At 41.5% G+C, this 13,068-nt stretch overlaps 2 protein-coding genes across 5 annotated transcripts; one reads left to right on the forward strand and one right to left on the reverse strand.

The window, feature by feature from the left end:
• Positions 1-1,459: 1,459 nt before the first annotated feature.
• On the reverse strand, positions 1,460-6,221 carry LOC118311909 (NACHT, LRR and PYD domains-containing protein 12-like). 4 transcript variants are annotated; one of them, XM_047336396.1, is made up of 8 exons: positions 6,144-6,221; positions 5,678-6,019; positions 5,062-5,112; positions 4,886-4,933; positions 3,089-4,788; positions 2,806-2,892; positions 2,243-2,410; positions 1,460-2,115 (listed from the first exon to the last, which is right to left on the reverse strand). In XM_047336396.1, exon 5 carries the CDS (start codon positions 4,489-4,491, stop codon positions 3,577-3,579), a length of 915 nt encoding a protein of 304 aa, XP_047192352.1. In that variant the 5' UTR covers positions 4,492-4,788; positions 4,886-4,933; positions 5,062-5,112; positions 5,678-6,019; positions 6,144-6,221; the 3' UTR covers positions 1,460-2,115; positions 2,243-2,410; positions 2,806-2,892; positions 3,089-3,576. The 4 variants fall into 4 exon arrangements, 3 of the variants coding, with proteins under 3 accessions (XP_047192352.1, XP_047192353.1, XP_047192350.1); XM_047336397.1 differs by having other exon boundaries at positions 6,128-6,218; XR_007031924.1 differs by having other exon boundaries at positions 3,089-4,352; positions 5,678-6,215.
• Positions 6,222-6,758: 537 nt separating this feature from the next.
• Positions 6,759-12,296, forward strand: LOC118312832 (B-cell receptor CD22). Its single transcript, XM_047336302.1, has 9 exons — positions 6,759-6,824; positions 6,988-7,085; positions 7,935-8,336; positions 8,733-9,044; positions 9,137-9,400; positions 10,749-11,021; positions 11,447-11,549; positions 11,647-11,812; positions 11,929-12,296. The coding sequence occupies exons 2-7, from the start codon at positions 7,043-7,045 to the stop codon at positions 11,533-11,535; spliced, it is 1,383 nt and encodes a 460-aa protein (XP_047192258.1). The 5' UTR covers positions 6,759-6,824; positions 6,988-7,042; the 3' UTR covers positions 11,536-11,549; positions 11,647-11,812; positions 11,929-12,296.
• The last annotated feature ends 772 nt before the right edge of the window (positions 12,297-13,068 follow it).

Raw genomic sequence — 13,068 nt, forward strand, 5'->3', positions numbered from 1 at the left:
TCTTAAAAAGTATACAAAAAACCACACAACCTAAGATGTTACATTTTTTAATACAAACTTTATATCTATAGATCTGTCAGTATCTCTCTCTCTCTCTCTCTCTCTCTCTCTCTCTCTCTCTATATATATATATATATATATATATATATATATATATATATATAGCCAGTTCAATTTAAATGTAACGGTATATAAAAGCTGTTTTGCATTATAGAGACAGTGTCATGATTCTGGCCCCAGGAACTTTAGTTCTAGTGGACTTTCATTTGTTTTTCCATTTCTTGTGCCGTTGTAGTGCTTAGTGTTAAGTTATCTTTGTTATCCCGTGTTTGTGTTTTCTTGAGTTTGCTGTTTTATTTTGAAGTCCCTTTCCTTGTGTTGCTTCACTTCCTTTCCCCAGTCTTGTTTCTGGTGTCTTTGCTTTTCCTGTCTCCTGCCCCTGTGATTGTCTGCACCTGTTCCTAATGTGTCTCACCTCTGTTCAATTTGCCCCGCCCACCTTGTGTCTATTGGCTGTGTCCGAAATCACCCACTCATTCACTACCCCCTACTCACTATAAAGGGAATTCGTTGTTGTGGGCTATATAGTGCACTCACCAGCTACAATTTCGGAGATTGAATGGTATAATATACACATGGTATATATTGCTCGGTTATTGACCGTCGGATGTCCACTATTTTTCACGATGCATTCTGGGATACAATCAGTGCACTATATAGGGTATATGAAAATTCACTTAGAATTCGGACACCACTACAAAATGGCTAAGTCACTATATAGTGCACTTTATAGTAGTTAGGGGGTGATTTCAGACACAGCCATATGTGCTTCCCTTTCTCTGTGTTGGTTGGTCTGTGATTTCCCCCGGTTTGTACCTGTGATGTTGTTCCTGTTGTCCCCCCCCCCCCCCCACAATCTGTGTTTTTGGCTCTTGTGTTTTGCTACCTGAGATTGTTTCTGTTCTTGCACCTGTGGACACCTTTAGTTGCATTTTGTTTTTGTTTAGTCTGTTTTCTTTTATTATTAAATATTCAATATGTACCTCTGCATTTTGGGTCCTGCTTAAACCCCGACCGTAACAGACAGCTTTTCACCCCAGTTATATGAATGAAGGGATGCTAAATGAACCCCTCCCTGTACATTGCATTACAATTCAACAGCACAATGAACTATATCCTCCACAGCGAACATGCAGTTGCATCAACAACTCTCTAAAACTGTTTCAATAACAACGGAACATTATTTAGGTGGGATTAATTGCAGGGCTGTTCTATTAGATTGTGTTCGTTTTAGCTCGGTGTACCTAATAAACTGCCAGCAGAGTGTATAATTAGGAGAACTGTCAAACATTATAAAAAATTACGAGTGAGTGTCCAGACAACGTTTGCAAATTTCTGACAATCGATCTAGGCCCAGTGAATGAAACCGTAACTCTGGTTAAAAATGTTGTTTTATTCATCTTTAATATCGTCTGTCTGTCTTTTCTTTTTTTTTTTTTTACATGATTCCCATTGAAATTACAATGACTTACATTCTTATTAGATATCTGGAAGTAAAAATGTGTATCAAATTATAGTGTTCATCAACGGTTGGGTAAATTTGTGATTTACCATCAAATAATCAAATATTTTCATTGAGACAGCGGAAAATTCATACAAAAAATATGATCGAATGTGGGTTTTTTTTGAGAGTCATTATCAACAGCCTGGGGTGCCACGAAAAGAACATAAAGTTTAATACAAATCACATTTTTCTGACAAAGTCAGAATGTTAGTTGAAACTTCAGCAGGCCTCACACAAAAATATATGCAATATCTTGTGGTCATTTTCATCTCGTAGAAGACTTGAGCAGCTTCACGATCTTTCTCTGGAGCACCTTGGTTCTATCTGTGTTCACTCCCTCCTCTGCCTGCTCTCCTGCCACCTGAAGACCCCTCAACACCGACTGGAGGGCATCTGCGTTCTTCACCAAGTCCATCTGGTCTCTGTCGGCCAGTCCAGGTAGGCCTGAAGTAATCCAGGGTCATCCACATAGTTTGCAATAATCCCTGTCGACTTTGGCCCAGCTCCCTCAGCCTCCCCTCCCCACCTCTCCGATGTCATTCCCAACAATGCTGATCAAGGAGAAGAAAAAAAGTCAGTCATTATTTTTCATCCTGTTAAGCATAAATCACACTAGATGGCAGTGTTTTCACACACATTAAACACATGGAGAACGCAGAGCTGTGTTTTAAATCTTACATCAGTTTCTTCAGAGAGGTGTTTTTGCCGAGGCAGTTGACAATGCTTTCTGTTCCTCTCTCTGTGATGCCAGTGATGTCAAGATAGAGTTCCTCCACGGTGGTGTTGTGCTCCAGATCGTTCCACAGCTCCAAAACCCCCTCTGGACCCAGGTCATTGCCACACATGCTGCACACACCAGGAGAGGAATATTAGCGTTGGACTAATATACATACATTTCTGTGTTTACTGCCACTTATCTGGATCCAGATTATGTTAAAAAAAGTTTTTCTTTTCCATTATTATTCCACTGGTGGGACTGTAAAAACATTTTTTTTTAAATTGCCTTCTATGAAGTACATCTTAAATATTCAACATGCTGTAAGTGCGGAAGAGTTTGACAATGGAACAAAGACTAAGAACCTAACTTTGATCAAATGTTGGTGATGTTTTTAATAATGACACCATAATAATTCCATCATGAATTATTCAGGCTAATAGCGTTTTGACAGTTACACCCTCATATCTCTGAGCCCTTAATGTATATTCTTCAAAGTGGTTTTATGACAGTTGTAATGACTTACAAGAGCTTCCTCACTTGGCACTCCTTCGATCTCAGGATCTCAGATTCTTAAATTGCTGCTTGCCTGTCAAGGCAGTTGTATCTCAAACTGTAGGAGAATAGAAAAAAAACATTGGGGTTGTTGTAGATTGTGGCTGCAGGCTCACAAGGTCACCAATGGAACTTGACATGCACAGGCCAAACTTTAGGCAGCAGTAAACACTGTTTTCAATGTTTCCAATGTCCAATTTTGAAAATTGTAATTTTGAACTATTTTAAAATTTAATATGACCTAATCTACTCACTAGAAAGATTCACAGCGATGTAGGATTGGCCGCAGTCTGTTAAGTCCTCTGTTTCCGATGTTGGAGTAGCCCATGTTGAGCTCCTGCTGCTTGTGTTGCGAGAACTGTAGCACATAGTGCATCGCTGCACAGTCGACAACGCTCAGCTTCATTTTAAACAGGTGCAGCTTTTTGATCTCCTTTGCTGCAATGCTGGCAGCTTCCTTCATGTGAAACTCCATCAAGCAGTGCAGAAGATTCAGGGTTGTCTGGTTTTCCAGCTTCCTGTCCTTAAACTGATCTTGGAACCACACACCTAGTCCGGCGGGGAGGTCATCCACTTGCTCAATGTGGGAAACAACAAGGCCATCCAACTGACCGACCAGTCGTGCTTGCAGCATTCTCATGAAGAAGCGTATGAACATCTGGAGGCCCTCCAGCTTGTCCATGTTGAGGTCTGTGTTTGTTAGCCGCGCAGCGGTGGAGGATGGTGGACGTGTCCCGAAGCACTAGAAGTCCAGATAATAATGTCCTCCTGGACATTGGATTGCGCAGTAGAGGGCCGCCAGATGTTCTTGAACAGTCAAGTGGAAGAAAGAGAACATATCCACTGTCTCCTCCTTGAGAGGCTGGAGGGTGTGACAGAGAAAGGTACTCTGAACATCACTAGGTATCACACCAGAGTTCTCGAGATCCGCGCTATCGAACATTATCTTCCTCTGAAGAAGGCCTTCATAAGCCAGTTTACCAAGGTTCGTCAGTTGTTGCTTGGCCAGTGAGAGGACCTCAGACCTTGGCGTGCTTCTCTCTGCACTCCCCCACAGTGCATGGTGCTTGACTGCTGTAAACAGGTAGCAAAAGTAAACCTTGCTGACTGTTCGGGGCGGGTTCAGCTCCAGAGATCTTGAGTCTACAACATCTTGAGTCGCTGAGGAGAAAAACTCGGCCATGGCGGTACAGATGATGTAGCAATACAGGGAGATGAATGACAGCATGAAAAGGCTGTCATTGTTCAGGATGTAATCGTAGACTTTCTCAGCAACTTGTATGTCTATGTAGAACTTGCTTGTATATTCCTTCACCTGGTCCTCCTCAAAGCCCAGCACCACACAGCATCTCTGGAAGAAATGCTTTGGAGCTTCAGTAGATGGTCTTCCCTTGATCAGAGCCACCATCATCTCTGACATTGGCACCTTCGAATCCACTCCGATGTTTTTACCAGGACTGTTCCAGTCCAAGGGGAATTTGAACCCATCTAATCCATCCAAGATGAAGAGCAAAGAGCCTGGTGAGGTGAAAAGGTCAGGTAAAACTCCCTTGAGGTACTGGAACCGTTCCCCAAGGAGCTCCAATAAGCTCAGTGGTGCCTCGATCAGATTGAGCTCTCTGAAGCGCAGGTCAAAAACACAGGTGAATTCACACATGCTCTTCCCAATCGCCCACTCATAGACTAGCCTCTGTACGGCTATGCTCTTTCCGATACCAGCAATTCCCTTCACTTTAACCCTTTTCGGGGACCTTCCTGATGTTCCCTCGGGGCTCAGCAGATGGCAAATTTGGATGTGCCGGAAGGCCTGATGGACATAGATGCGAGCTCATCGGCTCAGTGTAGTTGATCTCAATGTGAGAAGCCGAGTTTGATGCCAAGCTCTCACCCTCTGAATAACTCTTTAACCGCGCTGTGCGTTTCAGTAGAGTTGTTTTATGGGCAGAAATGGAAACTACGTTCGTAGAGAAAGAGATGAAAATATGTTGTCAAAGAATTTGAAATGAAATTCAGTTCATCATTTGGCTTATCTGCCACCTACAACGACATACCTTTGATGTTGGCCGACTGTTCACTCCTGCCAGCTCCTTCTTTGTTGGCTGCACAATGAAGAGATTGTGCGATTGTTCCATCAAAGCAATCAAAAAAAAAACATGAATGAGAAAATGATATGGTATGTATACAGTATTCTAAAATCTATTTTTTATTAAAATAATAAATCCATAACCTTAACATCAGGAGTCTGGGTGACTCGCTTGCTCTTCCCTTGGCTTTATATCTGTGGATACCACATAAGAACACATTTGATGTATATGGTACTACATGGTTATTTAATGTTTAATTTTTAGGTACTCTACATTTGATTTTAAATCAAATGAGTATTTTTCACACCAGCAGCTCAATGAGGCTGTATATCACTGTATTAGAGGCTGTTTTAGACAAAACATTTTTAACACTGTGACCTGATGATGTCACTAAATTAAAATTCATCACAGTTATTCTGAAGGGCTTATGAATCTCTTCACCAATTTATCCAGCAGTTGACAAGACACTTTATCTATTGCTCAATATGGATATATTGAACTATAGTGAACCCTGTTAATAATCTTCTCACACCTCTGATACTCAGCCAGGAAAGTTGAACACCTTTTGTCTTTCACTTTGCACTGTAAAGTTTAATATATATACACTATATATATATATGTGTGTGTATATATATATATATATATATATATATATATATATATATATATATATATATATATATATTATTCACATCTTTAAATGTACCTGTTTAGACACTTATGAATAGTAATCCACCATTTAGATTAAAGCAACCTCACCTTCTACTTTTGCCCCTGGCTTGCTGTCGTCCTCATCCCTGAAGTGTCTCTCTACCCAGACCTGCAGATCTGTGCAGTAATAATCCTTCAACTTCCTCAGCACCAGGAGGAACTTTTGGCTGTTCTCCTCAGAGGCACATACTATGTCTAGAGTCTCAACCACGGCGTTGGAAGGGGACCTCTCCAGCAAGAGACTGGTGTTGTTCAGAGGAAAGCACCTCAGCGTGACGCAGCCAATGCAGCAAGGGTGCCGGGTCGTCAGACGTCCATGTCAGCAGCAAGTTTCTCTGAGACCGAAGCAGCTGCTGAGCTGAATTCATGACTTCAGAAAACGGTGCTAGACTATCAGGAAGAATGAAATAGATCTGATCGCACAATTCGACAGTATTCACACTCAAGCTCTGTAAAGTACAACATAGAAAAAGTAGGAATTTGAATTAAAATTCTCACATTAAATAAACATTACATTGTTATTTCCTATTTCTTTCCCTCTTGTCCAGCTCTGCCATTGAAGTCGTGGGTGTTGGTGGGACAACTGTTTTTCTGTTTTAAGGTGCAAGGGGTTGGTCACATGACAATTCAAACAAGTTTTAATGAGTCCATAGTTCATAAAGGTTCACAAAGGTCTTTGATAACACAAGTGATCATACAGACAGATACCAATCCCTTTTAGGTGGCAAGTAAAAGTGTGAAGGGAAAAAAAAGGACTTTAAAAAACTTTCGAACTTTTAAACATGTTCATATTCAACAATCCAATTTTTTTCAAACATTTCTTTATTCTGTATTTCTAAACAAAAACACATCACATTTTCTCAGACAATATTTAAACAGATTATTGGACCAGTAGTCCACTGTGCTGCAAACCTTTCTGAACAATCTGATGTTGGAATACAAAGATTTTGGCATGTCACTTGTTTTATTCAACTTTCTGTGCGGAGCTTTTTGTCACTTTTTTCCACACTCTCAGAGCTTTGGCTGGGGCTGTCTTTGCGGACACATTTAGTTGCTGTCGTCTTTGAGGAAATGGCAAACGGCGTGAGAGTGACTCACCCACTGTCATGTGTTGTCTCGCAGATACTTGCTGAAGTCTCTCTTTCCCTCGCGAACAATTCCTCGATCCACCTCTTTCGAGACGTTCAAATCAATGGTAGATATATAACCAATTGCTTATGAATACTAAGCCATTAGATCTCGAATCAAAAGAGTAAATGAATTGATATATAAACACAACATTGGATGTATAACAGGGGGTATCAAAGTGAGGTCATCGGAGCACAATGAAATAATCACACTTCCCCCTCTTTGCCCAGTTGCCCCTACATTCATCCTTCCCCGTGTCTGTGCTGGCAGAGCACAGCTGCAGTCATGCATGTGGACACTGTCTTTCTTGTGTGTCCCATGATTTTTGGTGAGTAACTGAATCCATTATATCTTTATTTTTTACATTATTCATATATATATATATATATATATATATATATATATATATATATATATATATATATATATATATATATATATATCAATATATTAAAATACTTTTTTACTTTGAATTAAGCATGGATTTTAGAGACATTTATCAGTCTCTCAGGGATGTAACCCTCCGTGAAGTCACATTATGCCCGATAACATTTCCTAATTATCACTGCGATCACTGTGTGAAGATGTGTAGAAATTGTAATCTTTTTTCCGCGGAATGTACTGCAATGGACAATTGCACCATATTCACAGATAGGAATACTTTCTGTTGTTTTAAAGATGACATGCTCTGGCATTATCTCCATTTAGATAATGACAGTATGCAAACAAATAATAAAGACAATTCTAATTTTATTATGTGACTGTATAGTATATAAAAAAAAATAGGAGAAAAAAAAAAAAAGCCAAGAGTGCAGTTGCGCTCTTCCCTTTTTTCTAAATATACAACTGTTGCGAAATGTTTGTGTATTTGCAGACTTTAGTGAAATGCAACGATTGCAACCTCGTGCTAAATGAAGTGTGTGTGTGCTTTGCTTTCCCATAGATCCCAAAGGATTCATTCAGTGACAGTGTTTTGATTGAAAGTGGAGATTTGGAACATTTTAATTGGACTTGCTCTTGGGAAACGTGTCTTTTGCTTCGCAGAGTTCAAATTAAAGCGTACATCACAATAAGGAGATTGCTCTTAAGCCCATTGTCTCCCTTTCATCAAAAACCTAAACTTAGCATAAGACATATTTACAACTGATAACTGATTGTCTACTCTCTGTCACAACAGCAGCCTTATGGAGGGGGGTCCAGGCCGTCTCCCCTGTACCCTCAGTCCCTGACCGTGTCCAGGCTCTGGCGGGCTCCTGCGTGGTGATTCCCTGCTCCTTCACATCTCTCGCTCCTCACCCTCTCAAAGGGAGGAGGGACAGGGTGGACGTCCGGCTCAGGTTCAGAGGTGGTGGCCATTTATTTCCTCTCCGGAGCACTGCTTTCAACAGCGAGGACAGGGATCAGGTGAGCAGGGATTTCCAAGGCCGCGCATCCCTCTTTGGGCGACTCACAGATGGTGACTGCTCGGTGAAGATGGAGCGGATCAGCCTGGATGACTCGCGCATGTTTGAGATTGCTCTGAAAATGGGGGATGACTTACTCTGGGGGAAATCAAGGAGCTTCAATTTGGATGTTGTTGGTGAGTAGGGGATACGTTTTACTGCTCTCTGATGCGTGTGGCTCATGAGAGCCAAAACATCAAACAGATGAGAAGAAATCAGGAATATTTGTTTCATATTGAAACAAATTTCTGAATGCAGTGCAGACGTATATTCCCCTCAGATCAACACTTTATGTGTGAACAACGTGAGTCAACAAGTACCTTGTACATATTCTCCAAAAAAGAACAAAAGTTAAATAATTAAATTTTTAAAAAATAAACGTTTTCTTGAAATTGAGGACAAGTCGGCACTTTAATCTTTAGTGGTATATTCCCTGCAATGAATTAGAATATATAATTATTATTTGTCAACAATTAAACAGCACTGGTTAAAAAAAAACCCACAATCGTGATGGAGCGTTTCCTCACTGACAGACACTCCCGAGGCACCCGTCATCAGCGGGACGTTGGCAGCCACAGAAGGACAGCTGGTCACCTTGAACTGCTCCGTCGGCTATCACTGCCCCTCCAGACCCCCTGCCCTGCGGTGGAGCTGGGAGAGGGGAGCGCAGACGAACAGCAGTGGACCTGGGGAGGTGCTGACGCTCTACCCACAGCCCCACGGGCTGATGTTACTGGCCCCGCTGTCATTTACTGTGTCACACCAGGTGAAACCCAGGCTCAGATGTGAGGTCACCTACCCAGGAGCCAAATCGCTGGCCACTACAAGGGATCTCCATGTGACATGTAAGCAAGGTTTTGGTACATTTTGGTACGTTTCTTTGCTTACATTACACTAAAACCCCTTTTTTGTCCGTGGTCTTTTTTATGCCCTATAGTTCCACCAAAAGAGGTGAAGGTCCAGGTCGAGACCTTGACAGTGCAGGAGGGGGGCAATGCCTTGCTGGTTTGCACATGTAAAGCTGACCCTCCAGTGACGGAGTATCGCTGGTCCTACACTCAACGCGGCCGCACGGTGCATCTCCACCAGCGCACGCACACTGTTCGGGTGTACAACGTGACTCGGGACATGAGGGTTCGCTGCTTGGCACAGAACCTGATTGGTCGGGGAGAGTCCCGGCCCACGCCACTGAACATACAATGTAACCCTCTTTCTTGTAAACCTACCTCCAATGGCTACGTATATATTTTTTTAAACTTTCTTTTTTTGACAAAATCTCCCTGCATATGTTTCGTTTCACTCCACTTTCTCGAAGAACCTTTCTAGTTCTCCATACCTAAAATGGAGTACTTTGGATACCCTTTTTCGTTTGATGCTATATGCTACTGCGTTTTAGTCTGGATGGTGGAGATGGAGACGTTTGAAACGATTGTACAGATCCCACATTCGCTTGCTGATTGGTTCTTATCAGTCTCGACTCACCAACCAGTGGTGAATTGCAAAACTCACTTACTTTCGGTGAAAGTTCCACCTCTATGTCGGTCTGAGAAAAGAAATCCCTCCTCTTGCTGTTTCTCATTTCTAGTAATTTCAGCAACTATAAGCAACCAACTTTATATCAGACAATCTGCTTCCTGTTTACGCCGTTATGCACATACCTTGTGTACGTGAATGGTCGGGTGTGCTACTATGTACTGAGATTTTTTTGTGTGATACAGAGTTAAAAAGCTAATCTGGACAGAGATCATTTCAGATTATAAAATGCCATTGAAAACTAAAATGTATTTGTATTGATGTTAACTGTGACTGCTTGGCTGTAGTCAGATTTGTTCTCCATAACCCCTATAAATACACCCAACGGTGATGTCACAGTGTACTTACCTCACCCTGGAGTTCATTTTGACATTGCTGCATCAAGGTGAGGAGTTAAATCCCCAGTGGTCAGCCAAAATAAATGTGTTGATTTGTCCTATAAGGTGATGCAAGGTTTCCTCTTTAGTTTGACATAACCAAAATGTAATTGGAGAAAGGGCCTTGAGCAGATAGCTCAACAGTTTGGGAGATGGGAGGATCAATACCACTCCCTTATCTGAGCAGCCGGTTTGCTTAACTTTCTAGGCTGCAGGAAGATAATGATCCTGAATAGTAGCTCATCATTAACTGTACAGTTGTAAAAATATTCTCATCTAACCCTCCATAAGGAAGTGAATGAATATATATTTTCCTTTTCAAGTTTCAGTCACATTGACCATATTAATCTCCATGTCTTCTTTTCACAATGCACATTTTCCTCGTCAAATTGAATCATAGGCCTCGTGTCAAATCTGTACAATGTTTTACACTAAGTTCTTAGAGTCCTAATTTGTATAGTTGAGTTGAGTTTAACACAAAGTTTACTCAAAAATCTTTTTACATTGAAATGGTTCCAAATGCAATATGGTGAAACATGGTGCAGTATTACACAAAAAAAACAGTGAATTATAATTTAAAGAACAAAAAGAATAATAAGTAAAGGGTAAACAAAAAAATCCATCTTTTCTCTCCTCCAGATAAACCGGTCATCGGCCGAGTCTCCTCCACCTGCGTAGAAGAGGAGTTGGAGGTGACGTGTCGCTGTTCAGTTGACTCCAACCCCCGACCTGCGGTCACCTGGAGCGTTAACGGGACCGTCCCACCTCGTGGCTACAACCTCACTGTGACGTCGGAGCCTCACATGCTCACGGCAACTCTGAGGGGCCACATGGACAAACCCCTGACGGTGGCCTGCTTTGCTTTCAACGCTCTGGGAAATGACTCCCTGGTTTTGCTGCAGGGAGGAGAAGGTGCGTTCAAAGCAGCAGGTTTTTTTTTTCTCCACACGAACAAAAGACAACAGCTCTGCCTCTTGTTTATGGGCTCTGATGCATGAGGCAGGGTGCTGGAACATCTGTGCAACATGCCTGCAGCTTACAAACACAATTCAAGGGGCTTAGCTGAAGAATGAATCGGGTGCCGCTGGAGAGGAGCCTCTCTTGATTTCTGAGTGCAGCTTCATCTTTTTGAATATTGCATTGCTTCATTAGGGTACAACATGCTGTTACAGATCTAAGTGAAGACATTACATCGTGCATATGTGACAATATGTCTGAAAGGTCTGAAACCATAATCCATATTGTTCTTCTTATAATGGTGTGGAGAAATTGTTATTTAAGTTTTAGTTTTTACATCATATTTCTGATCCATTGCTGCTCTTTTTGTCCATTTGCAGTGACGGCACACTTGTGGTGGTTGCTGCTACCTGCTGTGGCCATCTGCCTGCTCATATTCCTTCTGTCTGTAATTTTCTACTGCTGCTGAAAAAGAGCTGGAGAGTACGTGAGGCAAAGCAACCCTGTGGATGTTCACATGCATTTGTGTCAAATGTTTGCCGTGAGGATTCACGCGCAGCTCTTATTCCGCTCCTCTCAGAAATATCCTGAGTAGACGTCCAGCTGTTTACCCCGAAGGACTGGGAATTTATCAGGACAGGAGGCCTCTCTACCTTAACTGCACAGAGGTGACCCACATCTACACCAACGGCAGCTACCAACTTGTATACCAGAACTGCACGCCTCTTTTTGTCCATACCAACCAGGTATTGGGTTAACTTGATCTCTGAGTGAAGGTTATGTTAAAAAAAACAAAAAACTAACAACCTCTAATTCTCTCGCTCTTGAATTTCAGGACTATTAACATCCCTCCCTTTTTCAGATTCGCCCAATAGGCAGAAGAGGTGGGGAGAGAAGAAGAGGAGGCGAGGGAGAAGGTATGGACGGACGAGCCGCTGTGGGAGTCCAAGGCACGAGAGAGGTGCAGAGTCCTGCTGTGGCTGACGCGGAGACGGCCATCTACCTGGAGATCCTCTGAGTCACCTTATTCACCATGTTGCATTAAACTTCCACTAGACTTCAGATTCGTTCTCTCATTAATGGTGATCCATATGTTTATGTAGCTCTCAGATCGTTGCATATAGTCTACGTGTCATCAGCATTTCACAATCATGCACTGTGATCTCGTGATCTCTTTCGTAAATGAAAAAAAATAGAAGATGAAAAGATATAATAAAAGATTATGAGTAAGCTTCGTTTGTGACAATGCTCATTCGAGAATATGTCTTGTCATAGCAGACATGTCACCGCAGTGAGAACTCGGGGATAATTAATAAGATTTACGATGGTTTTGCATTGTTGAGCATCTCAGGTTTTTACAGTTCCGGGAACCTGCTGTTTCTTGAAGCTGTTTTCTTTCACTTCATTTTTTCCCCCCACACCATTCACGCAGACTATTATCTATGCATAGATTATTGAAGTCCAAGATTCAGATCCAAATTTACATATAATATTTAATTGAATCAACATTATGTCTAAAAAATGTTTTTGTTAAGAAGGTATTTATATAGTGCATATTTGACTTTGAGGAAACTGGACAAATCAGTTTTTTGCACTACATCAATTCACACAAAGCACATGTATGTACTCTGGTCATAGGGTATTGCATTTTATATAGTATTATGACTTTGGATAATTGTTTAGTTTGTCAATCTACTTACTGCAGGACTGATTATGCATCATAAAACTTATTTTTTTGGTATTCAGTTATTTTTAATTAATTGTGTGCCTCCCCCTAATATTTTCACATTTGCTCTCTCTTGTATCTGCCTTTACTTGTCTTGTCATATTATTTCCTTAAATAGGGATCAATCCACTCTGATTCCTTCGACCAGGAATGCTGGGAATCAGGGACAGCCAAATCAGGAATGCAAGAAAATTAGCTGGACCTGTTTCCGAAGATTTGGACTAAGAGTTTGTCTAAATATAGTACAGCAGTCCTGCAATAAACCTTTCCACCAAA

The sequence above is a fragment of the Scophthalmus maximus genome, chromosome 1, assembly GCF_022379125.1.
Source record: "Scophthalmus maximus strain ysfricsl-2021 chromosome 1, ASM2237912v1, whole genome shotgun sequence".
Lineage (NCBI taxonomy): Eukaryota > Metazoa > Chordata > Actinopteri > Pleuronectiformes > Scophthalmidae > Scophthalmus > Scophthalmus maximus.

What these genes read in the sequence shown, in the direction of transcription:
- LOC118311909 (XM_047336396.1), bottom strand. Translation starts at nt 4,491, where the DNA reads ATGTGTGAATTCACCTGTGTTTTTGACCTGCGCTTCAGAGAGCTCAAT.
- LOC118312832 (XM_047336302.1), top strand. Translation starts at nt 7,043, where the DNA reads ATGCATGTGGACACTGTCTTTCTTGTGTGTCCCATGATTTTTG. An exon ending in CTTCAATTTGGATGTTGTTG is followed by an intron (nt 8,337 to 8,732) that starts GTGAGTAGGGGA and finishes CCTCACTGACAG; the next exon opens with ACACTCCCGAGGCACCCGTC. An exon ending in CACGCCACTGAACATACAAT is followed by an intron (nt 9,401 to 10,748) that starts GTAACCCTCTTT and finishes TCTCTCCTCCAG; the next exon opens with ATAAACCGGTCATCGGCCGA.